Raw genomic sequence first — 26,853 nt, forward strand, 5'->3', positions numbered from 1 at the left:
GGAGTCAGTGGACTGGTCAGTATTTAAAAATCTGCAACCAGCCTGAACAAGTACGTCACTATCGTACTGACTTCATTAGTAAGTATGTAGAAGATTGTGTGCCAAAGAAGTAAATCCGTGTGTTTCCCATCGGAAACCATAGATGAACAGGAATATCCACTGCTTGCTGAAGTCCATGTCTGAGGTGTTCAAGTCAGGTGACCCTGACCTATACAAGAAAGCCAGATATGATCTAACGAGATCCACCAAGATACCAAAAGGCAGTACTGAACCAAGCTAGGGTTCCAGGATAGCCACACCAACCCCTGCCAACTATGGCAAGGTCTGTAAGACATAAAAGGCTACAAGATGAAGGCATGTAAAAATCGCTGGCTCCAACGCACCCCTCCCCAATGAGCTCAATGCATTCTACGCCCGTTTTGAGCAAGAGGTCAGCAAGAGCATGCCCTCCACACCGGAATCTCTGGATGAACATGTATCTGGGGTCACCATTGCAGATGTCAAAGCAGCCTTCTTGAAGGTCAACCCACGGAAAGTGACTGGTCTGGCTGGGACACTCAGATGTGCATTCAGATCCTATGCGGATCAGCTGGCGGTGGTCTTCACAGACATCTTCAACCTCTCCTTACAACAATCCGAGGCCCCTATCTGCTTCAAGAAGACGACCATCATCCCAGTACCTAAGAAAAACTAAGCAACATGCCGTAATGACTATCGGCCAATGGATCTGACATCCTTTATTATGAAGTGCTTTGAAAGGTTAGTCGTGGCACAAATCAAGTTCAGCCTTCCAGACTATCTGGATCCACTACAGTTTGTCTACCACTGCAACAGGTCCACAGCAGGTGACATTTCCCTAGCCCTGCACTCAACCGAGAACACCTAGATAACAAGGACACCTATGTTAGACTCCTATTTGTTGACTACAGTTCAGCCTCCAACACCATTATTCCCACGAAATGCATCTCCAAGCGCCATGGCCTGGGCCCCAGCACCTCCCTCTGCAACTGGATCCTGAACTTCCTAACTCACAGACCACAATCAGTAAGGATAGACAACAACACCTCCTCCACGATCATCCTCAACAACAGTGCTCCACAAGGCTGCGTTTTCAGCTCTCTACTATACTCCTTATATATCTATGACTGTGTGGCCAAATTTCCCTCAAATTTGCTGATGACATCACCGTAGTGGATCAGATCTCAAACAATGACAAGACAGAGTACAGAAATGAGATAGAGAATCCGGTGAACTGGTGCGGTGACAATAATCTCTCCCTCAATGTCAACAAAATGAAGAGATTGTTATCGACTTCGGAAAGCATAAAGGAGAACATGCCCCTGTCTACATCAATGGAAACAAAATAGAAAGAGGCGAGAGCTTCAAGTTTTTAGATCACTAACAACCTGTCCTGGTCCCCCCCATGCCAGTACTATAGTTAAGAAAGCCCACCAGTGCCTCTACTTTCTCAGAATAAGGAAATTTGGAATATCAAACTACAACTCTCACCAACTTTTACAGATGCACCATAGAAAGCATTCTTTCTGGTTGTTTCACAGCTTGGTATGGCTTCTGCCCAAGACTGCAAGGAACTACAAGAGGTCGTGAACGTAGCCCAATCCATCACGCAAACCAGCCTCCCATCCATTGATTCTGTCTACACTTCCCGCTGCCTTAGCAAAGCAGCCAGCATAATTAAGGACCCCACACACCCTGGACATTCTCTCTTCCACCTCCTTCTTTCAGGAAAAAATACAAACGTCTGAGATCACGTACCAACCGACTCAAGAACAGCTTCTTCCCTGCTGCTGTCAGGCTTTTAAATGTACTTACCTTGCATTAAGGTGATCTTTTTTCTACACCCTAGCACTGACTGTAACACTACATTCTGCAGTCTCTCGTCTCTTTTCTATGAACAGTATATTTTGTCTGTATGGTGTGCAAGAAACAATACATTTCATTCTATGTTAATACATGTGACAATAATAAACCAAATCAAATCAAAATGCATCACCTCACATTTGTCCAGATTAAATTCCATCTGCCATTTCTCTGCCCAATTTTCCAGCCTATCTATATACTGCTGTAGTCTTTGACAATTTTCATCACTATCCACAACTTCAGCAAAAGAAGGTGGCCAGATATTCTCACGTTCAAGATGGTCATTGCACAGCACTTGCATGGCATGAATATTACTTGTCACCTGTCAACCCAAACCTGAATGATGACCCTGTCTGCTTGTCTGATCTGTTCCTGTTCTGGTTGCTCGCTCTGGCTTCGCTGGTGCTGAACTCCCACTGAAGTGCCCAGTTCCATCTAGTGGCAGATGTTGGTAGTTCAAGCAGTTCTGGACTTTAATAACAGCACGGACCAATTTCTGACATTAGATCAAGCCTGCTCAATCCAGAAGTATTGGTATCTGTATGGTGGGTGTATTGGATATTGTATTGTTCTTATTTCATATTTAATGATGTATTTTAGTTTGCAAGGAATGCAAAGGAACGGAGGTATTTTCAACTTGTATGTTGTTATTTTTGGGTGGGAAATGTCCAAAGGAACCTAATTTTGCTTTCACATAGGTTCCCAGAGGAATCAATGGTTCACTTGACATTGTTCCACTTGCGATTTTCAGGAACACAACCACAACTTTAAGTGAGGACTTATTGTATCTTAATTATTGTATCTTAAACCAAAATGCAGGAAAAGCGATGAGACTTTGGGATGAGCTGGTTTACTGATGGTGGAGATAGGGAGGTCAACCAGGAAATAATGGTGTAATCATCGGCTGTTGCCACAGATATGAATAAAGGTGTCAGCACAAATGCACTAAATTAAAGGTGGACGTAGGTTACATTACAGAGGTAGAAGCAGGGAGATCTCTGCGATGGAGGATAGAGTGTAGTTGTTGATTATAATGCTGGAAGCATGCAAATGAGCTAGTTCAACATGACAAGTCATCAGGCAGACTCCACTGCATCTACCAGGCAAACACTAAGTAATCACATACAGGGATCTGGAGTTTAGAGCAAGAAAATTATTGCTTACAGCAGAGACTAAAGACTATAGTTTCAGTCTTCCCAATATTTAGCTAGAGAAAGTAGTGGTGTATCCAAAACTGGATAACTGAAAAGCAGGTACAGCAGAGATTGAGAGCAGTCATTCTTAAAATTTATAACACAGTATTCACTGTTCACAGTGTGATCTCCTCTATACTGGGGCGATCACTTTGCTGAACACCTCCATTTAGTATGCTCAAATATGATCCTGAGTCATCGGTTGCTTAGCATTTTCATCCATTCAGACCTCTCTCTTTGCTCTAATGAAACTCAAAAGAAGTTTGAATAACAGTACCTTATAGTTCAATTAGATGCATTATAGCCTTTTGTATTCTGAGTTCAACAATTTTAGATCAAAACAACTTTTCCAACTTTTGCAAACAACGTGCTGGTAATGCTACTACTGTTCCATTCATCTAGACCAATCTACTATTTCTTTATTTGTCCCATTACAACCCCCTTTGAGCTTACACCATCATCCCTTTGCAGTATGTTACTTTTCCATCATCCTAGGTATTATTCCTTTCAACGGATCTTGCCTTCCAGGTTAGTCTTCACATACAGCCATTTAAAAGTCAATACAAGCATAATCAACTTTAAACACCTAACCAGATATATGTGTTTATTTCCTGCTATCATCAGCTTGCACCTACAAATTTGCAGGACCAAAACAAAATTACTGCAGGTGCTGATCTAAAATAAAAACAGAAAATAATTGAACTACTGGTCTGACAACATCTGTGAAGAGAGGAGCAGAATTAACATTTCAGCTTGTGACCTTTCATCAAAATCTATGTTATCTGTACATATCAACCTTATCTGTACATATCAACGGGACAATCAAACTGTCTTCCACCTGAAAGGTTAATGGATATAATTCCATTAACACAAAGAGGAAACAATTGCAGTTTTATTTGATTAACACTTCACAAGCTCTAAACCTCTTCCAAAACTTACCTCCTGTGGGTCCCCCACTTCAGTAAAAGAGCCTTGACCTATCTTGAACTCTCTTCCTAAGCCCTTGCTACTTATCTTCTCAACTTAAAAACTTCTTTAAAGTTTCCACCTGTCTTTGCTCATCATTAATCTTCATAGTCTATTTTCTCTATTATGAAATGCCCTTAGATATTTACTTAAATGCAATAAAAGTACAAATTATTGTTGTTCATGCAAAAGAAAAATCAATACCAATATCATCCAAGATATTTAATTTAACAACTCAGACCACTTCTAGCTCTTTCTCCATTGTAATAAATCAATAAAACCTCAGAAAGAATTAATTGAAGCAGTTAGGATATAAAAAAACACTTTTAATACCTCTGAAAATTCCTCTAGCCGCTCGTTCACTTCTGGCAACATCCATGTGTCCTCACCACGTAAGTGTTTGAGCTGCTTCTGTTGCTCCTCTTTTTGATATTTAGCTTGAGCCTACAATGGAATGAGAAAAGGTTCCGTTGAGATATTAATGCTGAAGATTCTCTATATATAAATCTTAACATTCAGTATTTTCCAAGTAAAGAAACAGCACTGGAAAAGCGTTGGAATTATTACAACTAAAAGCATTAGAATTATCATTAGAACAACAGAAATGCAATAGAAATAGAAGTATTAAAAAAAGGCATATTATTTAAATGTTTAAGTTTTAAGTTTATTTATTAGTATCACAAGTAGGCTTACACTAACACTGCAATGAAGTTACTGGGAAAATCCCCTAGTCGCTACACTCAGGCACCTGTTCAGTTATACTGAGGGAGAATTTAGCATGGCCAACGCACTTAACCGTCAAGCCTTTCAGACTGTTGAAAGAAACCAGAGCACCCGGGAACATGTGCAGACTCCGCACAGACAGTGACCCAAGTTGGAAATTGAATTCAGGTCCTAGGCGCTGTGAGGTATCAGTGCTAACCACTGTGCCACTATGCCACTCCAGGCAGTTTGCAGAAGTTGGTGCAGAGGGACCTGAACTTCCATGTACATGAATCACGAAAAGTGAATATGCAGATACCACAAGTGACTAGGAAGGCAAACGGAATATAAAAAGGGAATGCAATATAAAAGTAAGGTTGTTTTATTACAGTTATACAGGGCATTGACAAGACCACATCTGAGGTAGTGTATAGTTTTGGTTTCATTATTTAAGAAAGGATATAGATATGTTTGAAGCAGTTCAGACAAAGCTCACTTAATTGACACCTGGAATGGAGGATGATCGAAAAGTAACCTATACCTCAGGGTATAGGTTCAGTAAAGATGGATAAGTGAAACAATTCTAATTTCTTCTTTATAATGTTGCATTATGTTTTATGTTTCAAGTTTTTTGTTATATCTATAGTGTTGCATGGTTGTGGTCAGGTATTCTAAGTTAATTCTTCAATCCTGAAAATTCTGAAATCCAGAAATGACTTGGTCGCAAGCATTCCAAACTGGAAATCAATGTTACATTTTAAAAGTCTTCTTCACTTTTTCTTATTATTCCATTTTTATTAAGACCAAGCTTAATAAATGTTATCATATAATGTCCAATCACTCCTTCATTGCTCAGATTTTATATTCACAGTGTTGCAGAATTCGTATCACTACTGTTCCAGATATAAAACAACAATCTTTGAATATGTTTGTTGCAGCGACTCTTATATATAAAAAAAGAGCCAAAACCTGAAATTGAAAAATAGAATCATACAGCACAGGAGGTTGTGCCGTTCATTGGATCAACGTCAGATCATTTTCTCTTCTTGCTCCATACTGAGCCAGGTTGGGTCATCTGGCTTGATGGTGATGGAGGATTGATGGATATGGAGTGCCATGAGGTTACAGGTTGTGTTATACCATTCAGTAGCAGCTACTGGCCCACAGCACACTCACTTTCAGACTGCTACATTGAATCTCAATCCATTCCAGTGGTCACTCCTACAAATGCTGTCATGGATTAATGTGTGTCCAAAATGCAGCAAGCTTGGTGAGGATCAGGTCAACAAGGTTGTTCACGTGTTTGTTCTCTCATCACTAGCCACAAACTCAGTCTGGCAGCCAAGACCTTGGTTAGTTGTGGTATTACTAAGTCACTCTTGGTGACACACATTGAAATTTCCCAGCCAGAGTAAATTCTATGCCTTTGATATCCTCAGTGCTTTTCTCCAACATGGAAGAGTAGTGATTCATTATAAGGAAAGATGATAGGTGATAACCAGCAGGAGGTTTCCTTGTGCATTTTTGACCTGAAGTCTTGAGATTTCATGGGGTTCAGTGCCAATGTTGAGGACTCTTGAGGCCCACTCTCCTTGACTGCATATCACTGTACCTCCACGTCTAGAGGCAAGGGCTACATCCAGCTATGGTGATGGAATCATCTAGGACTTTTAACTGCTCTACACTGCCATAACTGCAGTTATTACAACTGGAAAGTAAGGAAGAGTTAGGATCAATCGTGGCCTGGATGCCCCTTCAATTGAACAGTCTGGCAACACTAATTTCCAAGACTCACATGAGTAGCAGCTATCTGGACGATGAATGACATTTTCAGTAAAGATGGGGAGAAGATAGCAAATAAGTAATTAAAATAAACTATAAAAACTTCATTAAAATAATTATGAAACCAAACAACATTGAGCAAATGATTAGTGCTCAGATACTTCTTAAACCTTCGTCAGTTAAACTTATGCTGTAAAAGTTCCTATAAACTAAAAGTCTGGGAGGCATAACATTTCCATATTTTAATCAATCAAAATAAGTAAAAGCAGCAATCTATTGCCACTCAATTACATTTTCCTAGATAACATTTTCTGCTTAGGTTTAGATGACAACTATTGTGACTAACTGAAACCTGTAACTGGTACTTAGATTAACACAAAAGTGATAAACAGCTGGTGCAGCTTCTTCTGTAACTTAGTCCATTGCTCTCAACAATTTACCAGTTATAGTCAGAACATAAGATGGAGGCATCTCAGGGTAGCACATTGGAGAGTACAAAGTGAAAGAGCAATTGCAGTCACCTCAGAATGCAAGAAGTGCTTCATATTGGCCAATAAAAGATGCTGGCAGACTTGCTGAGTTTTTGCAGCATCCCCTGTTCTTACTTTCAGTATTTTGTTCCTGTTTTTAATCATGCTGTATCCTATGTTATTGATCTCAGCCATTCACTTCGATTTCTCAATTTTAAAAAAATCAGATGGCCAAAGGCAGCAGAGAGGCAGAAAGAAATCACAGGGGCAAACAGAATGTAGAAAAGAATGCATATTGCAGCTCAGTAAGTTAACAAAGTGTCTTAATACTGTGAACCTCAAGGCAGAAACTCAGTTCAATCTATTCCTGATTTGTCAAGACAGTCGCTTGCATTAAAAAAAAGTTTAAATTATTCAATAATTTTAATCAATGCAAATAAAAAAGTGGAAAATTAGTGTCCCAAAAATTTAATCAGATTAATTTAAGTGGCTTTGAATTAAGAGTCAACTGTTATACAGTCACAATATCCTGCAAGATAGCCTTGTAAGCATCTGGCTACCAATTGGAAATATATACCAATATATATTTCCCCTTTGTACAGGGATCTTTCAAAATAAATTCCTTTAAAACAAAAATCCTCTTCAGCAAAGTCTGCGCTGTGGTTCATCATAAGCTAAAGTCTCTTGGTGAAAATCTAAGATTTCAATTGTCAGTTTCAAATTCTTGTACAAATTTGGTACCAGCTGCTCTGGAATGATTAAATAGTAAACTTGTTCAGGGTATTACTTTGTCTATATTATGAACCAAGGAGGAGAAGTATTCATTTTGTGAAAAAAAAATCCCTGTTATAAAATATTCAGACTTATGTTTGTATTCATTAGGATTTTACTGAAGTCATCAAGCTTTTTTTCTTTCTAAACACGCAGTCGTGATTTTATTATGCTTATAGTTAATCAAAAATAAACACATGGCTTTTCTGATGGAATTTAATGCAATAAAAATTCTAATCCATTATTTTATGAAAATTAAAATGAATGGATATTTATTTTCAAACTGCTTGACAAATGACGCAGAGTGGTGTTGCTGCACAATCATGGAGTGCAGCTTTGTAATGGACCAATAATTTCCATTTCCCCAGTGGAAGCATTTAATATTGCAAATGGTCAATCAAGATTATTACCTTATGGATTGTACTAACTGACACAAATCATTCGTGACAAAATGTTGTGCACTCTTAAATTAAACCAAGCAAAATTAATACATTCAATCAAAAATCACAAAAGGCTTAGTAATGTAAGTTTGAAGATGTAGAGAACCATAATGAAATAAAGATAGGCATGTGGTTTACATCTGCATCAACATCTCTGACTTTAAATATTCTACTCAGAACTTAAGCTGTTCTGGAGAATTTCATAAATGTAAATGGATTGTTAGGCTCTCATTGGGAAACTACAAAAGGCAATTTTAAAACTAATAGTTTTTAAGTATAGGAATATCGTTGACAGCAGGTGCTGTTAATTATTTTGCTGTTGGCATTTACAGCTCCTCTCGAGTCACCTTCTGTTTCTTTACGTGAAGTATTACAACCCTCTGTCTTGCACAATCATCCCTCTTGTCAGTTAATCACCTATGCCCTCCTCCATATCAGACATGCCCTTTTGTTCTTCCTACTCTTTTGACCCCTGATGAATCATACTCCTCCATGTTGAACACCAATTGGTAAAAGCACTGTAAGTCACAAGGCACATAATGTACTCTAGGTAGGAGACTTCAATGTTCAATCACCAAGCGTGGCTCAGTTGCACTGCTCCTGACCAGACTGCTGAGACCTTATGGACAGACTGGGCCTGCAGCAGGTAGTGAGAGAACCAACAAGAGGGTCATGCTTGACCTCATCGTCATCAATTAACCTGTTACAGATGCATCCAAATTGCTGAAAGTGGTATCGTTCACCACACAGCCCTTGTGGAAATAAAATCCCATCTTCACACCGAGGATACTGTCCATCGTGTTGTGTGGCGCTACAATTGTGCCAAATGAGAGAGCTTGCAAACAGATCCAGTAACTCAAAACAGGCATTCATGAGGTGTTGTGGGCCATCAACAGCAGCAGAAACGTATGCAACCACAATCTGTGTGGCCTCATGACCTGGCATACACCCCACTCTACCATTACCACTAAACCAAGGGATCAGCCCTGGTTCAGAGTGTGCAGGAGTGTATACTTGGAGCAACACCAGGCAGACCCAAAAATAAGGTATCAACCTGGTGAAACTACAACACAGGACCACTTGCATGCCAAACAGCAAAAGTAGCATATGTTAGGTGGAGCGAAGTGACCTCAACCAATGGATCAGATCCAAACTCTACAGTCCTGCCACATTCAATCGTGAATGGCAGTGGACAATAAAACAATTAACAGGAGGAGGAGGCTCCAGAAATATTCCCAATCTCAATGATGGAACAGCCCAGCACATTAGTGCAAATGAGAAGGCCAAAGTCTGTGTAACAGTCTTCAGCTAGAAGTGCAGAGCAGATGATTAATTTTGGCCTTCCCCTAGGATTCCTAGCTTCTCAAATACTGGGTTTCAGCCAATTTAATTCACTCCACATGAAATCAAGAAACAGCTGAACATTTTATAATAGTAATTACAATTCGCAATAGTATTATAGACTTGTGCTCCAGAACCAGATGCACTCTCAGCCAAGCTATTCCCAAACAGCTAGAACACTGGCATCTATCCAGCAATGTGGAAAATTGCCCAGCTATGTCCTGGACACAAAAAGCAGGACAAACTCAACCTGGCCAATCATCACCCTATCAATCCACACTCTATTATCAACTAAGTGATGGAAGGGGTTGTCGAAAGCGCTATCAAGAGCAACATACTCAGCTTTTGCCTGCTCACTGGTGTTCAGTTTGCATTCCAACAGGCCCTCTTGGCTCCTGACCTCATGGGTCCAAATGTGGACAAAAGAGCTGAACTCTAGAAATGAGGGGAGGGTGATTGCCCTTGACGTGAAAGCATCATTTGACTGGGTGTAGCATTGAGGAGCTTTTGTAAAACTAAAGTCAATGGGAATCGGAAGCAAACTCTAGTTGTTGTCACACCTAATACCTTTCAAGGGCAATTAGAGATGGGCAATTAAATGCTACCTTAGCCAACAATGCCCACATCAAGTGATCGAATAAATAAAATCATGAAATTTCCCCAAACAACCCGTAAATATGCATAATATATTTTATTTATGACACCACAGTAGTACAATGGTTAACACTGCTGCCTCACAGCACCAGGGACCTGGGTTCGATTCCTGGCTTGGGTCACTGTCTGTGCAGAGTCTACACATTCTCCCCATGACTGCGTGGGTTTCCTCCACATGCTCCGGTTTCCTCCCACAGCCTGAAGGATGTGCTGCTTAAAGTAGTTTGCATATTTTTAATCAACCTCCATCTCTTTTTTTTGGATGGTCCATTTTGTATTCTGACAGACTATGCCGATTCTGATGAAAGTTTCCACTGAAACATGAACTAATCTTTATTTCTCAAGTGACCTGACTTGCTGTGCATCCTCAGTATTTTCTGCTTTTATTATATTCAGGCAGCTCTGGTGAGTTGATAAATGAGTGAAAACACAAATGTGTGCCAAAGGCTGGAAACTGATTTGGCAGCCATGAGCAAAGGCAGAAGTTTCCAAATACAATTAGTGAAATTTTCTGTTGTACTTTGTTTATATTTTGATTATTTTACACTGATCAACAACGTGACACTTTTTCCAAAAATTAGATTAGCCAGTCCAACGCTTCAGTCACTGAATTTCACAACAATAATCAATGAAATATGTTTAAAATAATTTATATTAATTCCTATAAAATGTACTGTTTCTAGAATTTTTATCCATTATAGGTTTATCTAAAGCGGGTGCCGTAATTACAAACGGACAGTTGATTAGGATCCAAGTTTTCGTGATCCACAAATTGTGCGGAGGGTGTGGAAAGTCTGCAGAAGGATCTGGATAGGCTGAGCAAGTGGGCGAGGACCTGGCAAATGGAGTACAATGTTAGCAAGTGTGAGGTTATCCACTTTGGCAGAAATAATGGTAGGAGGGATTACTATTTAAAGGGCGAAAAGCTGCAGCATGCTACGGTGCAGAGGGACCTGGGGGTCCTTGTGCATGAGTCGCAAAAACCCAGTCTGCAGGTGCAGCAGGTGATCAAGAAGGCGAACAGAATGCTGGCCTTTTTGGCGAGGGGGACAGAATATAAAAGCAGGAAAGTGGAACTGATCCACTTCAGATCAGCCATGATCTTGTTGAATGGCGGGGCAGGCTCGAAGGGCTAGATGGCCTTCTCCTGCTCCTATTTCTTATGTTTCTTTCTTATGTTCTTATTGTAAAATGTCTGAAACATTTCCTTTCCTGCATTGAAGCATTTCAGAATATGACTTGACGTACATAAAGAACCTGAATATTATTGCTCCTTGTGTAATGGCTGTTTTGGAATGATTGTAATGTTCTCACAGATTCATGAATAAAGTATAATTTTGGAAAAAAAACTGGATAAGCAACTGAGAATACAAAACTTGCAGCATTATAGAACAGGGCGGGAAATTGGACTAGCTGAATTATTCTTGCAGAAACCTAATGAGGATTTCATGGCTTCGTTCATCTAGAAACCGTAAAATTTCACCCGAGGTCAGCGGACCTTTCCATGGTTTGCCCCTCACCCATTCTGATTCCCTTGGCAGGCGGGACGGTAACATTCCGGCCAATGAGTCAAATGGTTTCTTTTCTGTGCTGCCACCATTCTACTGATTCGATAAGAATCTGAAGGTTTTGCAAAATATAGAATAGCTTTAAAAAGGAAACAATTCTAATTTCAATCCATATTAAATTTAAAGAAGGGCAGAAACATCAGCTGTCCTTCACCAACTTAGAGTAGTTAATTGTATCATGATTCCTAGGGATGCACAAGAAACATTTACAGGACTAGTCCAAAACAAAATAGTTAAGTTTACTTTAGATTATTTTTCAACCTCTGATTTTCTCCCCTGCTGAAGATGTTTGCTGGTGCTTGGGACTGGGAACCTTCAGTACATCAACCATTCTTCACATATGAGTCTGGATACTTCTTTATTTGTTTATTAACTAATTCAGCACACATCTGGAATTTCAGCATTAAGTGCCATAAATTCAAGAAAGAAACCACAAATAAATAGCTAATTTCTGAAATCAGGTACAATAATCACTTTGTTTAAATACTTTGACATACATGAGGAATATGATGAGATGAACAGTGCCACATACTGGATGTTGGGCGCTACAGCCAGTTTGAACACTTCTGGGGAAAATCTAATTTGGACAGAAGAGATTAGCAGGAAATAAAACTAAAATACATGAAAATAGATAAAAAGAAAAAAAAACTGCAAATGTTGGAAATTTAAAATTAATAAACTTAAAACGTTTGAAATACACAACAAATCAACAAGAAAAGACAATCCAAAGAAGTTCAGACACAAGAAATATTAACTTGCGTTTTCTCTTTAAAGATGCTGACAGATGCCTGCACGTATTTATAATAATCAGTTATGTAGAGAAAATAAAGAAACTGGGATTCTTCCTGCACATTTAGAATAACTGACAAAAAAAGCCAGGAAGAATAAGAATTAAGATTAAGATTAAGAGGGATGCAAGTTAAGATTACCTGCAATGCACTAGCTCAAAGGGAACTTGCACTGACTCAATGGGAATCAAATATATATATATATATGATATATATATTTTGATATATATATCTGATGTATTTCTGGTATATCAGATATATATTCTGATATATCAGAAATACCAGAATATTTCTGATTCTAATAGATCAGAAAATTTCAGGGGTATGGGGAAAGAGCAGGGAAGTGAATGGCTTTTAAAAGAACACACATGGTCACTGAATGGCCACTTTCTGTGCACTATGATTCTATGATTCAAACAGTTGATTCCCAGCGGTAAAGCAAAAAGAAAAATCACAGCACCAACTCAATTTCAACCAGCTTAAATAAAAAAAACACAAGAACATGGGGGGACTGTGGGGCAGATTATATTTGTGTGAGGCAAAGAGAATCGCCTGGATTAATTTGAACAGGGGATAGAAATTGGCAAGCTAACACCTTTTTTAAGAAGAAACAGAACTTAGTTAGAATCATAGAAACCTTACAGTGCAGAAAGAAGCCACTTGGCCCATCGAGTCTGCACCGACCACAATCTCACACAGGCCCTACCTCCATATTCCTACATATCAGTTATCATGCGTAATATCGTACCCTCAAGATAGAATATTGAATCAGAAAAGACTGCAAAATGATAACTTCAGAAATCGATGGAAACTGGGAAGTTTTAGGGAAGATAAGATGACTAAGGGTCAGGGGACCAGGTATGGTGGATATGGAATTTCAGACTTGACGAAGGGGCAGAGAGGTTAACTGGCAGATTGGTTGTATATGGGGATTGATATTTTCTATACAGTCGAGCAGCAACATGGCAATGCCGAAAGAAGAGCAACCAGTATAAGAGTAGCCTTATCGACCGAGGATTCCCACTGGATGAAACAAGAAAGATGGGATCTTGAACTCAACGTGCATAGATGACAGGATGCTTCAGTACAAGGAACTATTGAGGCAAACAAGGCCAAAATTTGGAATAAAAGTTTAAAAAGAATGGATATAAAAGGATTGAAGAAACAGGAGAGAGGACCGTCAGCAGCTCAGGCACCTGGGGATGAATACCGCCTTCTGCGCTGCATTTTCTTTCGTTCTAAGAAAACTCTTTTATTGAAGCCAAACGCAGGGGGTGTTATAAAATTTTGGCATGAGAAATGTGCAAACACACATCCACTGCCCTTCGTGCAATCTCACACTTTGGAACTGACTCAGAATTTCAGAATTAGAAATACATAGGAAGAAACAGGTGAGGCTGACAAAAAGACTGGGGGAACTGACCTCATGCAGTGCCAGTAAATTCTGGCTGTTTCTAGATAACAGTGGGTTATAGGATTACTATTCACTGAAGGCAGGATCTTGGCTGACAGATTGCACTAATCATTGCTTTTGGCAGGCAAATTACATCATACCAAAAACCTATTTTAAACAACTCTTTGTGCTCTGTACAGTCTGGCTGCAGCAGTATGAATCTGATATTACAACTATTGAAGTGGTTCAGAAGACAACAACCAGTATAGTTGAGGGGGATAGAGGAGTTGGATTGTATGCAATGATTTTGTAAATTGGGCATCTTTTCACTGAAAAAGCAAGACTGCGAGATACTAGATCGCTATTTTTAGGATTCTAAGACAACTGGTTAATATAGATCATGAAAAGCTGCCAGAACAGCAGAACCAAAGGGCACAGACTGCGTTTGAAGGCAGTGAATTCAAAACTAATTTGTAAAAACATTGCCAATTTAAATAATCTATATAAATCTATGGAACACGCTCCCTAAGGAAAGACTAAAAATGGCAAATGCTATTGCTTCAAATACGAATTAGACTTCTTTCAAAAATAATATTTCAGAATGCGAGTAATTTGAGACATGGCATATAGCAAATGTAGCCTGTTTGGGAGGGGCATGTGACAATGCACCAACAGTTCTCAAAGCTTCTCACCACTAGGAATTTTTTTGACTTCATGTCTGGGTCAGTGACAGACTAACTGACAGAAATTGATTGTGATCACCCAATTACCCCACTTTTGTCATATCTCATCTTAACATCTCAAAGTATTTCTCCATAATGAATTATTTTCAAACATTGAGAACTGCAGGGAAAAATAGCTGTTATTTTGCACACAGCAGATCTAATAAACAACAAAACAAATGATCAATTTGTTTTTGATGCTGATTGCTGGAGGAACATTGGCTAAAATTCATGTACTGCAAAGGGATCTTGAACATTACCAAAATCATCACTCCACAATAAAATACAGTGAGGCAAGGTCGCAGCTTTATTGCTCATCTGAAGAACAATAATGTAACACACCCTCAGGAATATACTGAATTGTCAGCTTAAATTATCTGTTTGAGTCTTGCAGCGAAGTTTCAACCATCTGAATGAGGCAAGAGTACTACCAACTAAGCTAAATTATGACAAGACAATATTATCTTGACTTTTAGAACATATCACACTTGATTCCAGTCAATATCGATCAAACACAAATGCAACCCGAAAAGAAAAAAGATGGGGAGAAAGTTGAGAGATATAATTTCTATTTTTATCCCATCCAGAGTGACTGGCATTACTCAGTTAAGTCACCTAGTGCAGGTGGGATGCATCTTAGGTTGTCTCCATCCAAGCTTTCCTCAGCAGAGAAAGTTCTGATCACAATCTTTCAGTCTTCCTTGGAAATGACTGTGTTGCCAGAAGATTGGAAATGTTACAATAAATGACTAAATGTTTAAAAAGGCCAGTGGGATAAACCAAGTGACAAGGGACTGGTTTATTAGCAATTGGAAAACTACTCAAGACTATTGACAAGATCAAAATTAATTCTTATCTGATGAAGGATGTGTGACTAAAGAACAGACAATACTGATTTGTTAAAGACAATTTTCCAAGTTTTGAATCTCCCCATGGACAGGGATGTAGTTACGTTGGAAAAGGTACAGAGGAGAGCCAAATGAATGATATCTAGCTTAAAGAATTGCAGTTATCCTGATAGATTCAAGGACTTTTTTTTGTATAGAGTGGTGCAAACTTACAAGTGACCTGATAGATGTTTATAAAATAATTAACAAACTGGAGAAGGTTTTATATTATCCTAGTTTAACAGGTTGACAGAACCAAGTGACATGAAGTTAAACATGTACGAGTAGAAATAGATTAGATATTAGGCAGTTCTTCTTTTCTCAGAGAATTGAGAGCATCTGGAATATGCTGCCAGATGGTGTTGTAGCTGTTGCCTCTCAGTTTGTCTCCAAGAGGGTACTGGACCAGTTTCTGATTTGAACAAAGTTTGCAGCATACAGAAGGTATGATTTTACAACAAATACTTGGTCCATGCAATCCCCTTGACATGCTTTCATCAATTGAGTGGGTTGAAGAGGAATTTTACAGAATATTCTTTAGCCTTGCTGGTTTTGGCTTTTTTTAACCTCTACCAGGAGGTTACATGGCTGAGGGGGTAAATGTGAGGAAGGTGAGGGGGATATTGGGAGAAGCAAGGAGTATTAAGTCACGATAGTCATACGGGGTACACTTGATGGTCTTATAGTTTTCATATTTTGTCAAACAGATTAACGGGTCATTTATCTCAGTCCTGTTTATGAAGCCTTGCTTTTTGTCAATGTTTACCAATACAAATACAAATCCTTTAAAACTATCTTTGTTTCTCTAACAGGACAGACTATATTGCAACTAGATTTGCTGATGACAAAGATAAATTGGAAAGCAAGTTACGAGGAGTGCATAAGGAATCTGCAAAGGGATGTAGATAGGTTTAATGATAGGTTTAATTGGGTAACAAAGTGGAAGTTGGAGCATAATGTGAGAAAGTATGAGATTGTCTGATTTTTACAAGAATACTTTAGGATATTTATTGGAATCACCCAAGAAGTTATTTTTATAAATTTATACAATAAAGCACACCAGGGGTTATAGCTGAAAATCCAAGGGAAACAGAATATTATGTAATAGAGAGGTTTCAGAATGTTGCAGTACAGAGAGATCTGGGTTATGTACATAAGTCAAAAGCATGCAGGTACAGCAAGTAGTTAGGAAGTCAAATGGAATATTGGCCTTTACTGCAAGGAGGATGGAGTATAAAAGTAGCAAATTCTTACTACAGCTGTACAGTGCATTGGTGAGACCTCACCTGTGTACAATTTTGCCCTCCTTCCTTCGGGAGGGATGTACTTGTATTGAATGAGTTAAGAGAAGGTTCATTAGGCTAACTCCTGGGAAGAAGAGGTTGTCTGCTAAGGAAAGGTTGAGCAAGTTGCAAGTTTAGAAAAATGAGAGAAAAAAATCAAAACATACAAGATCCTGAGGGGTCTTGACAGGACAGATGATGGGAGCATATCCCCTCCCGAGAGGGAATCTAAGAATAATGGGCACAAATTAAAAATAAGGCATCTCCAATTTAAGATGGAAATGAGCAGCAATTTTTTTTCTCAGAGTTGTTCGTCTTAGAAGTTCTCAGGGAGGCGTGGAGGCTGACCATTGAATACTCTCAAAAGGTCAAGAATTTTTGATGGACAAGGGGAATCAATGGTTCTGGGGAATAGGTAGGACAGTGGATTTAAGCTTCAATCAAATCAACAATAATCTTATCAAATGGCAGTGCAGGCTCAATGGACTGACTGGCCTATTCCTGCTCCTTTTCCTTATGATCAGACTTGCTGCCTGAAAAGGGTCAGAATACCATGATCTATACCAACGGGTTTATGAAGAAGCTTGTCTGATTTTTAAAAGGATACTTTAGGATATTTATTGGACTCACCCAAGAAGTTATTATAAATTTATACAATAAAGCACAACAGGGGTTATTGATGAAAATCCAAAAGGAAAACTCAGATCTTGCTGGTAAACTTTTGATGAGTCTTATGCATCTCTAGTTCTTAGTTATGCCTGCCAACAATACAGATTTCATCTTTATTGAAATCAGATTGAAATTCAGCAGAGTGGATTTTCACCTTAGTTTTCATTGTGGCCATGTTTCATTTAAAGTAACAGAATTACCTTTCCTAGGGTTATAAAACTAGGCAACACCTCAAGCTCCTTCATGACACAGCCTTCCAAATAACTTCTCTGTAAATTAGACATCAATGCTGCATAATGAAATAATCCAATGGAGAAACCCTGCCAAATGTGGAACATTTCTCCAACCTGGGAGACAACTCTCATCTAAAGCTGACATTGACATGGAAATCAACATTGCATTCAATCCACGAGTGCTGCCTTTGAACATCTGAAGATGAAAGTCTTTGACGACAATAACATCTGTGCTGATACCAAGATCCTCGTGTACAAGGCAGTCTTCCTCCCAACTCTTCTGGACTACATACAAATGCCATCTGAAGGCCTTGGAGAGATGCTATCAATGTTATCTGAGACTGATTGTCTGCACCAACTGGGAGGACAGACAAACAACAGCATCCTTAATGGAATTAAGAGCACCAGACGCAGTTCTGGTAATCCAAAACCAACTTTGCAGGCTACATGCTTAGGATGCCAGAGTCCCAGCTGCCAAAGCAAATCTTCTTTGCCTAGGTCAAGGAAAGTATCCAAACAAGGAGGTCAAAAGGAGTGTTTCAAAGACGCCCTGAAGGCTTACCGCAAGAAATTCAACTTAGACAGCAATATCTGGGAGACCTTTGCTTAAGAAACCTAACTGGAGGAACCTCCTAATTGAAGGAACACAATTCTCCAAAACACCCAACAGCCAGAGGAGATCTAGAAAAGAAGCCTGAGAAAGGAACACCAATGAAGTCCAAGAACCTCCCAGAAACACCCGCTGAGTGTGCAGTCGAAGGTGCAGCTCTAGGGTCAGATTCATCAGCCATGCATGGACACACAGAACCCATGACCAGTGACACGGAGTTTCTCAGTGGACAACCATACTCACTAGTGAATGATCACCAAAGACTGCATAATATATTGGTAATAAATATCACCACTTCAGAAGATAAATCACTATAGTGCTTTCCATATTCTTTCAATCACTCAGTCGTTAAAAAAAATGCATACAATGCAGTATTCCAAATATCTAAAATATGATACCTTAGTGCTTGAAAATGAATACAAAACATAAACAAGTTCAAAATTCACATATTTTATTTGTGGAAACACCAGCAAGGCAGGAATAAAGTATAATTTAATATCCAACATGGTCTTTGTGATTACAATCCACAATCAATTTTGTCAAAGGAAGTTTCATTGACCTTGGAAGCAAATTTCCCTGCAATTGATAAAATTCTTTGCTGATTAAACTGCTGTAACTGCAGGTTCTATTGAAATGATTTATTATCCAATTGAGCATTTATCAGTAATATTGTTAATTAGATAGTGCTAATGATAAATGCTCAATAGGCAGTCAAGCCAGATCATCAACAAACCAACACTGTGAGCCTCCAGCTTTCAATGACAGTCAGTCAGACCTTCCTCAATAGGGGTGTTGAAATACAATTAAGATTTATTTACAGAATTCTCATTTTTTTTCTGACAGATGTATCAAAAACACAACTTCCTTGGAGTTTGACCAGGCAATGTTTAGAGTAACCTTCATGTTAAATAGAATAGACTATGTAGGGCTGCATAAAACTCACTTAGGGGAAGCTGAGACACATATTTTGATACTTTACATGACTAAAAATATCAAATAAGCTTAGTTTTCGTGCTTTGAAGTAGCCAAAACCAGTGCAAATAAGAACAAACAACAGACAGATTTAGCAACCAATAATTAGGACATTCATAATGTACAATAGACCATTAAGGAGGAAAATTGTACACCACATTAATCAATAACCTCAGGGCTCAGTACATCCCTCACTCTTCCAGATGTCACCATCAAACCGGGAAATCAACCCTAGCACAATGGGGATTGGAGATGACAATTATCAGAGCAAAAGCTGCATGGTATCACAAACAATGGATCACAGCAAAGCTCAGCAACTCCCCCACATTCAGTGGATTGTCCATAATCTTTCTTCAATCAAGAAAGATGGTGGATAATAAGGTAATTAAAGAGGACAAAGCTCTCTAAGTTGCCGCATCGTCAACAATAGTAGACCACAGCATACAAGACCAGAAGACAAGGTTGAAATATTCACAAATGCCCTGTGCTAAAAGTCAATCCCGCTCAGCCTTCTTCACAGGTCCGCTCCATTGCAGAAGCCAGTGTCCAGCCAATTTGCCTCACTCCAAATGATATTAAGGAGACACCTGGGTGCACTAGAAACAGCAAAGCCTTTGGACCCGAATAATGTCAGGATAAAATTCCAGAAATGTTCTCTCATCAGAGGGTAGAAGCTATCTTTAATGCTAATTGAACCAGCCTATTCCATGCTAGTTTTAAAAATTAGCAAAGAATGCTCAAGTTGGTAAAAACCTAAACAGCAAATTACAGTCGAACTTTGTTCCAGTTGACTGCGAAGAAAAAAACAATGATCAGCATTCTAAATTTCTTTAGTGTTTTTGTGGCATTGGTACTTTTACGTTTATTGACAGAAACTGTGGATTGTGTAGTTTCTACATTGCTCAAGTTTCAATCACATTCAAATAGATATTTGAATGTTTAAACCTTTTTTTAAAAATAAGTATTTTGTTATATTGTTTATTTACAAAATGGTCAATTTGAATCTTTTGTGCAAAACAGATTTGAATTAAATAGTACTAGGCAGTGTATAATTTGCTATTCAAACTAAAGTGCCTAAACATTATTTTTTTATCAACTAAAATTATTTGAACAGAACTGCCCCAATTGCAACAGGTTGCCGATGAAGTGTGGTGCTCAGTAGTTTTGGCACAGGATGGAAAGAGAAGCCTAGTGAATATGGTCACCACACTGGCCAACAGCACTGACAAAGATCTAGCAACAAGAATCTAGTGCAGGACACCATGCAGGAGACAAGGAACTATTTAATGTTATGTTCCTTTCCCATCCATTCACATCTTCCACATACAAAAACTCAAACCACCACCACAAGCTGAAATACGTAAGAAAAGGTATTTAATGTTCTAACAGAAATCACATCAGCACTCGTGTCCTAGTACCCAACCCATCTAAAAATATCAATTTTAATTATTTATTTCCTTGTGTGAACCATTTATAAATAGAAAAAGGTCATGCCTCATTAAGATACAATAAAATGACTGAACAAGGACCCAAATGACAATGATGCACAAGTAGAATGGGAAATTTATGCTTAGTGAAGACCTGATGTTCAAAGATAATATACAGGTGAAACAGAACCCCAAAGTACTAATTTCAACTCAATTGTTAGTAAAAAATAAAGTGATTAACTGCAACTTTGTACTTTTGCAATAATGAAACAGTACAAAAAATATTTTTGATAGCTGATTTCTCAAAGCAAGAGAAAATATTGTTTTTAAAATGGAATAACTGCAAATCAACAGTGTGTCTGCAGAAGAAAGTAAGTATTATTTGGTTGTCAACTTTCTTTCCTTCTCTTTTCTGAAAGTCTTGACTGCTGATCGGAAATGATTCAACAAGTGCAGGCTGATCCTCCTAATATCTTATCTAATGATTTTTCTTAACGTGCAGCTCCAAGCAGAAAGAGACAATTGATCATTTAATCATGATTATCTTCAGTCCTCTTAAGATAACCACAAAAGTATACTCTCTAGCAGATGGTTCACTGGGTATGAACCAGGAATGGGAACTGTTAATACACATAGTTTGTAGAATCCAAGATGAACTATACAGACCCTGCTGCTACATCACCTGAGTTGCAATATCAGCATAGATCCCCAATGAAATACTCTTGAAAAATTATAAAACATCATCTGCCCAATCACATTCTAGTCAGTTCTCAATTCAAGATGAAAACAAAAAATATTTACTTGCTAGTCCATATTTCAGTTGGGCAACTGTTAATTGGGTAGTAAAGAGATTTTGGGATGCACAAGAGGTTTGAGGGATATAGACATACAGGGAAGTGGTCGGCTGGTGAACAGAGAAAAGGAGGGGAGAGGCCATGAACAGATTTAAATACAAAGAAGAGAATTTTACAGCGAGGCATTAGAGGACTGGAAATCAAAATTGCACAGCAAGATTGGATGATGGGCAAGTGAGACTTGCCACATTATAGGATATCAGCAGCAGAGTTTTAGATTAGAAGAATGGCATGAGAGGTGGAGCATGAGACACTGGCTGGGGAGAAATGGAATAATCAATCTGGAAGTGGTAAAGACATAAGGGAGGACTTAATGGGCAATTTGGCAGAGGCACGGCACTGATGGGGAATGTTATAAAGCGGAAGAAGGTGCTCATTGTTATTGTTAAGACATAGGTCAAAGCTCACTGCCAAGGTTGTTAGCCACAGCGTGAGAAAATGTGGAGGGGAATTAAACATTCAATCGGTGGCAAGGGTACAGAGTTTGACATGGGGCTGAAGTGAAAGAAAACCAAAGAGCTTTGGTACTTCAAGATATTAGGGGGAGCTGATAAGACAAACATAGAGACATTTTCTCTGTTGGTTGTGGAGGCTAGGATCAAGGAACATATTCGAAACATTAGAGCCAGGCCTTTCGGGTGTGAAATTAGGAAATATTTCTAATCACAAGGTGTGGCAGAAGCTGTAACTTTCCGCTATAAACAACAGTTTGTGCTAGACCAACCGTTAATTTTAAATATGAAATGGATCAATTTTTGTTAACTAAAGATATTAAGGGATATGGACCAAAGATAGCAATACAAAGTAATGTTACAGATCAGCCATGATCTTATTGAATGACAAAACAGACCCAAGGGGCTAAATGGTCTACTCCTGGACCTATGTCCTAGTGTTTAACTGAAGGAAATTGCAACTCAACCAGGAAAGGATGTTAAACAGTCTAACAAGCCAGAGCACTGCTAGGGATAGGAGAAATGGTGGGGAAATAGAGCTGCATGCCATTCGTATACATATGAAACCTGACTTCGTGGCATCTGATGTTGAAGAGGAAAAAGGAGGGCAAAGTTTGATCTTGAGGAACTCTGAAATCTAAGTTGTATGGATAAAAAGAGAAATTGGAGATGCTCTGGTCGTGATTGACAGGCAAGAGTGGGTACAAGGGAAGACAATCAATCTTGACAACGAACCTTTATATACAAGTCTGAACCACTTTTCAAAACCACTGACTGTCTATGTGGAGTGTGGGTAATTGGAAACTATGCACCGTATGCCTGAGCTTTTATTGTAGCTCTCCCTGGGGTATTTCATTGAATATGCTCTGAAAACCTATATGCACTAATGTCAATAAATAATTGATCTGATACTTGTTACTGGTGCAGAAAGCATACAGGAGAGTATAATGCCAGCAAAAACAGAATGATTAAGTTTAACACGAACTTAAGTTTGAAATATCTAATACCAGGAATGTAACTTTTAATTCAAATAAATGGTGACAAGATCTTTAAATAAAATTAACATTTAAAACTTGAACAAAATAAAGATTCAAGAAACTTGAATAAAATAAAGCTTGAAGTATGGAATGAAAAAGGAACTACAGAATGCACTTGTCTGGTGGGTTTTTTATATGTGAATTAGCTGAGGAGCAGGAAAACAAATATTTATTTAAGTGACTGGGATGGGGGAAGAAGGGAGAAGTATTAAAATTGTAGCACAGGTGAGTTCAAAGTGGAGAGATAAGAATACAGTTTACACCATACACTAAAAGCCTGGTCCAAGGCATTGTTTAGATAGAATATCAAAAGAGCAAAAAGATATATAAATAGCAGGGTTAGTTTCATAGAAGGTGAGGACAACATCTGGTAAGCAAGCACGACCACAGACATACCCAGCCAGGAAGCAGAAATCTCCCAAACAACAGAATTTTAGGCTCCAAGCAGTTGTTTGAAATCCATATAGAAACCCTACATTGAACCAATCAATAGCTGCCTAATCTTGAGGACAACTTGTGGATGGCAACTATTTGTTGAATTTACCCAATAAGAGTTATACTGGATGGAATGTTGGCTTGGGACAAGGGGCTTTTCTCAGAGTTCAGGAACATAGATAGAAAACAGTAAGAATTCTTGCAACATCAGGTTAAAGTCTAACAGGTTTATTTGGAATCATGAGCTTTCAGAACACTGCTCTTTCATCAGGCATTTTCTCATAGATCAGAAAAAAAAGAAGGAATAATTCCATAAGATACCAGGTGTGTGTAGCCATTACTTTAGTTAAATGTATGTATGTTTGGCACAGTGGTTTTTTGTGTGTGTTTTCATTTAAGTTAATAAACATTCTTTTATTTGAATGCAAGACTAGACATGTTCTCACTGGTTTGCTCACATTATTACCAAATTGCAAAATACACCTTTAAGAAATGTTGTTCCAAGAAACCCTTCTGAGTTTTGGTATACCTTCACATTCAACATCAGCTGGGTTCTTAACAGAGGAGACCACTAATATAAATAAATATATATATATCTATATACATGTATATATGGAAGAGGTCCTAGATTTTTTTTAATTCATTCATAGGACATGGCTGGCTAGTGAGCATTTATTGCCCATCCCCAGTTGCCCCTGGAGAGCAGTTGAGAGTCAACCACGTTGCTGTGGACCTGGAGTCACATGCAGACCACTTTGGATAAAGATTCCCTAAAGAACATTCTCCAACAATTGACAATGGTTTCACGGTCATCATTAGACTCTTAACTTCAGATTTTTTCTACTGAATTCCACCAGTTTCCGTGATGGGATTTGAAACCGGGTCCCCACAACATTAGCTGATTTTCTGGATTAATCGTATGGCAATAATACCACTAGGCCATCGCCTCCCTATAACTGCAGCTCTGTGGAAAGGCGTTCTGTTAAATTTCAGATTTCCAGCTTCTACAGTATTTAGCTTTTAGCCACACAGTACATTTTACTAATTAGAAAGATGGTTTGATTGTAATGACACTATCAGTCATAATCCAATGATGCATCACAGAAGATATCAGTCTGCAGCAGATAGTTAACATTGCTGTGACTTGAAGTTCCCCGTGTTGGAGGGAATAATAGATCGCACTTTTAGAATGACACATATAAACATGGGCAGCAAAAGTCAACTCTAAAAGCCAATTCGACAAAAAAACGCAGCTGACATTTCATCGGTTGTCAGGAATGAGGCGGCGACTTCTGACACTTCCCTGGCGATGGGGTTTTTACAGGACTGGGGCCGCGGCTGCCGCAGACACACACAGAGCTGAGACACAATACCTTGGCCAAGATCTCTTCTCTCGCCCTCCGTTTAAATTCTCTTCTCGCCTCGATTGCCGTCCCACTTTCGAACCTGCCCCCGTAGTCCGCCATGTTGCCGTTAACGCTCGCTTTACGGCGGTCGCGCAGCTGCAGGCGAGACCGTCGTGAAGACAAGGCAATGTCCCAGGACTGGCGCGCGCAGTGTGTGTGTCCCAGGGAAGGTGATGGGGCCGGCAGTTTGCTGTTCAGGTGCAAAACAGAATGTGTGAAAGTATACTGCTATTCACTACGTTTCTAAAAAGAAATTATATTAATAGAACCACTTCATAGCGTAATTCAACCAATTCCTTTGCTAGAATAATTCAAAACTACCTTGTTGTCAGTGCCGCTTTTAGACTTGGGAAGGCCCTAAACTATATAAAGCTTGGAAGCCCCTTGTAAAAAGTTACACCAGACTCTTGTCTCAGTAGCAGAGGCGTTAGGCTGTGGTTGTTTTGGACTTTGCTGATCACCTTGGGTTTGTGGATCTTCATCTGTTTCTGGAGTAAAGTAACTGTCAACTTTTGGTAATTTTTTAAGTTGCTGTTCAAGCTGGTGCTTTTTATTTGGTATCCGCTCTTAAATGTTCTCTTCATTGTAAACCTTCTGAAATATTGTGAGGCCCTAAGCTGTAGCTTGTTTAGCTTATACCTAAATCCAGCACTGCCTGTTGTAAATTGTAAACATTCATGAGCAACAATAAGTATTTCAATATAGATACAACAGCATGGCTTTTGTAGGATTAGTGTAACACATTAAAATGTCCCTGGAGTTCCACAGCAGCAATTAAAATTTGACACCAAGTAATATAAATGTTTGGACAACATTAGATGAAAAACTTAAGTCAACAAGGTGAATTTTACAGAACATCTTAAAGAAGGAGCATTTTATGGAAGAAATTCTAGAGCTTACTGCCTATGAAGCTGAAGGCAGGGTTAACGGTTTTGGAGTGGTGAGTCCACAGTGCCCAAGAGATTTCAGAGGGCTGGTTCTAGGAGGCTACAGAAATTGGGAAGGTGGGTGTGCAGGGATAAGACCATAGAGGAATTGAAAATAAGGATCAGAATGTTAAAATTGAGGCTTTGCTGGTTTGGGAGACAATGGAAGTCATTGCGTGCAGGGCAGTAATAAGCAAGCTTGGGCTTGTGCAAGCTAGGATACAGCAATATGAGGATGAGCTCAAGATCATGTAGGGTGGAAAATTGGAGTCAACTAAGAGAGCCTTAGAATAATCGAGGTAGATATAACAAAGGCATGGACAAGGATTTCTGTGGAAAATGAGATGAAGAGGGACAGAGCTGGGCAGTCTTCCACAGATGGAAGTAAGCGGTCTTGGTGTTGGGGCAATCAATATTCAGAAGCTAATTTCAGGATCAAATAGGATGTAATGTTTTGCAAATGATCTGGTTCAGTCTGAGACAGTTGTTGGAGAGGGATAGATTGGTGGCTTGAAAATGGAATATGTGGCAGGGATTGAAACAATGGCTTGGATCTTCCTGATATTCAATTGGCACAAATTTCTGTTCCTCCAATATTGGATGTTGGATGAGCAGTGTAACAAATTAGAAATAGTGGAGGGATTAAGGGAGGTGGCTGTGTGCTTTCACATTATATAACCAAGGGGCAGCATGTAAATGAAAATTGGAGCAGGCCAAAGATAAATCCTTGGAAAACACCAGGGCTAACAGTGTAAGAAGACTTCAAGAGTGGGAAGACTTTGTTTCAATCCCTACCAATGTGGATGATTCTGTTCCAACAAGTGAATAGATAAGTGGAACCAGGCAAAGGCACTCAGCTGAACTACAATGGAGAACTGTCGGAGGTGGATGGTGTGGTCAACCATGCCAAACTCAGTGTGCCCCGAACAATATATCCTCCACCCTCTCCTATTTCCCATTTACGTGCTCCCTTTTGTGACACCTAGTGAAA

At 39.0% G+C, this 26,853-nt stretch overlaps 1 protein-coding gene across 2 annotated transcripts in view; it reads right to left on the minus strand.

Annotated features, from left to right (window-relative positions):
- The window catches only part of cwf19l2 (CWF19 like cell cycle control factor 2), a 127,963-nt gene extending 102,926 nt beyond the window's left edge, over positions 1-25,037 (minus strand). The window contains exons 1-2 of one of the 2 annotated variants that reach the window (XM_080197234.1): positions 24,904-25,037; positions 4,374-4,484 (exon numbers count right to left, since the gene is read on the minus strand). In XM_080197234.1, the coding sequence (XP_080053360.1) occupies positions 4,374-4,484; positions 24,904-24,996 (204 nt within the window). In that variant the 5' untranslated portion in view covers positions 24,997-25,037. The remainder of the gene's footprint in view (positions 1-4,373; positions 4,485-24,903) is intronic. The other variant, XM_080197233.1, reaches the window with a different exon arrangement.
- Positions 25,038-26,853: the final 1,816 nt, after the last annotated feature.

Source organism: Carcharhinus amblyrhynchos, chromosome 10 (assembly GCF_965287045.1).
Source record: "Carcharhinus amblyrhynchos chromosome 10, sCarAmb.v2.hapA, whole genome shotgun sequence".
Lineage (NCBI taxonomy): Eukaryota > Metazoa > Chordata > Chondrichthyes > Carcharhiniformes > Carcharhinidae > Carcharhinus > Carcharhinus amblyrhynchos.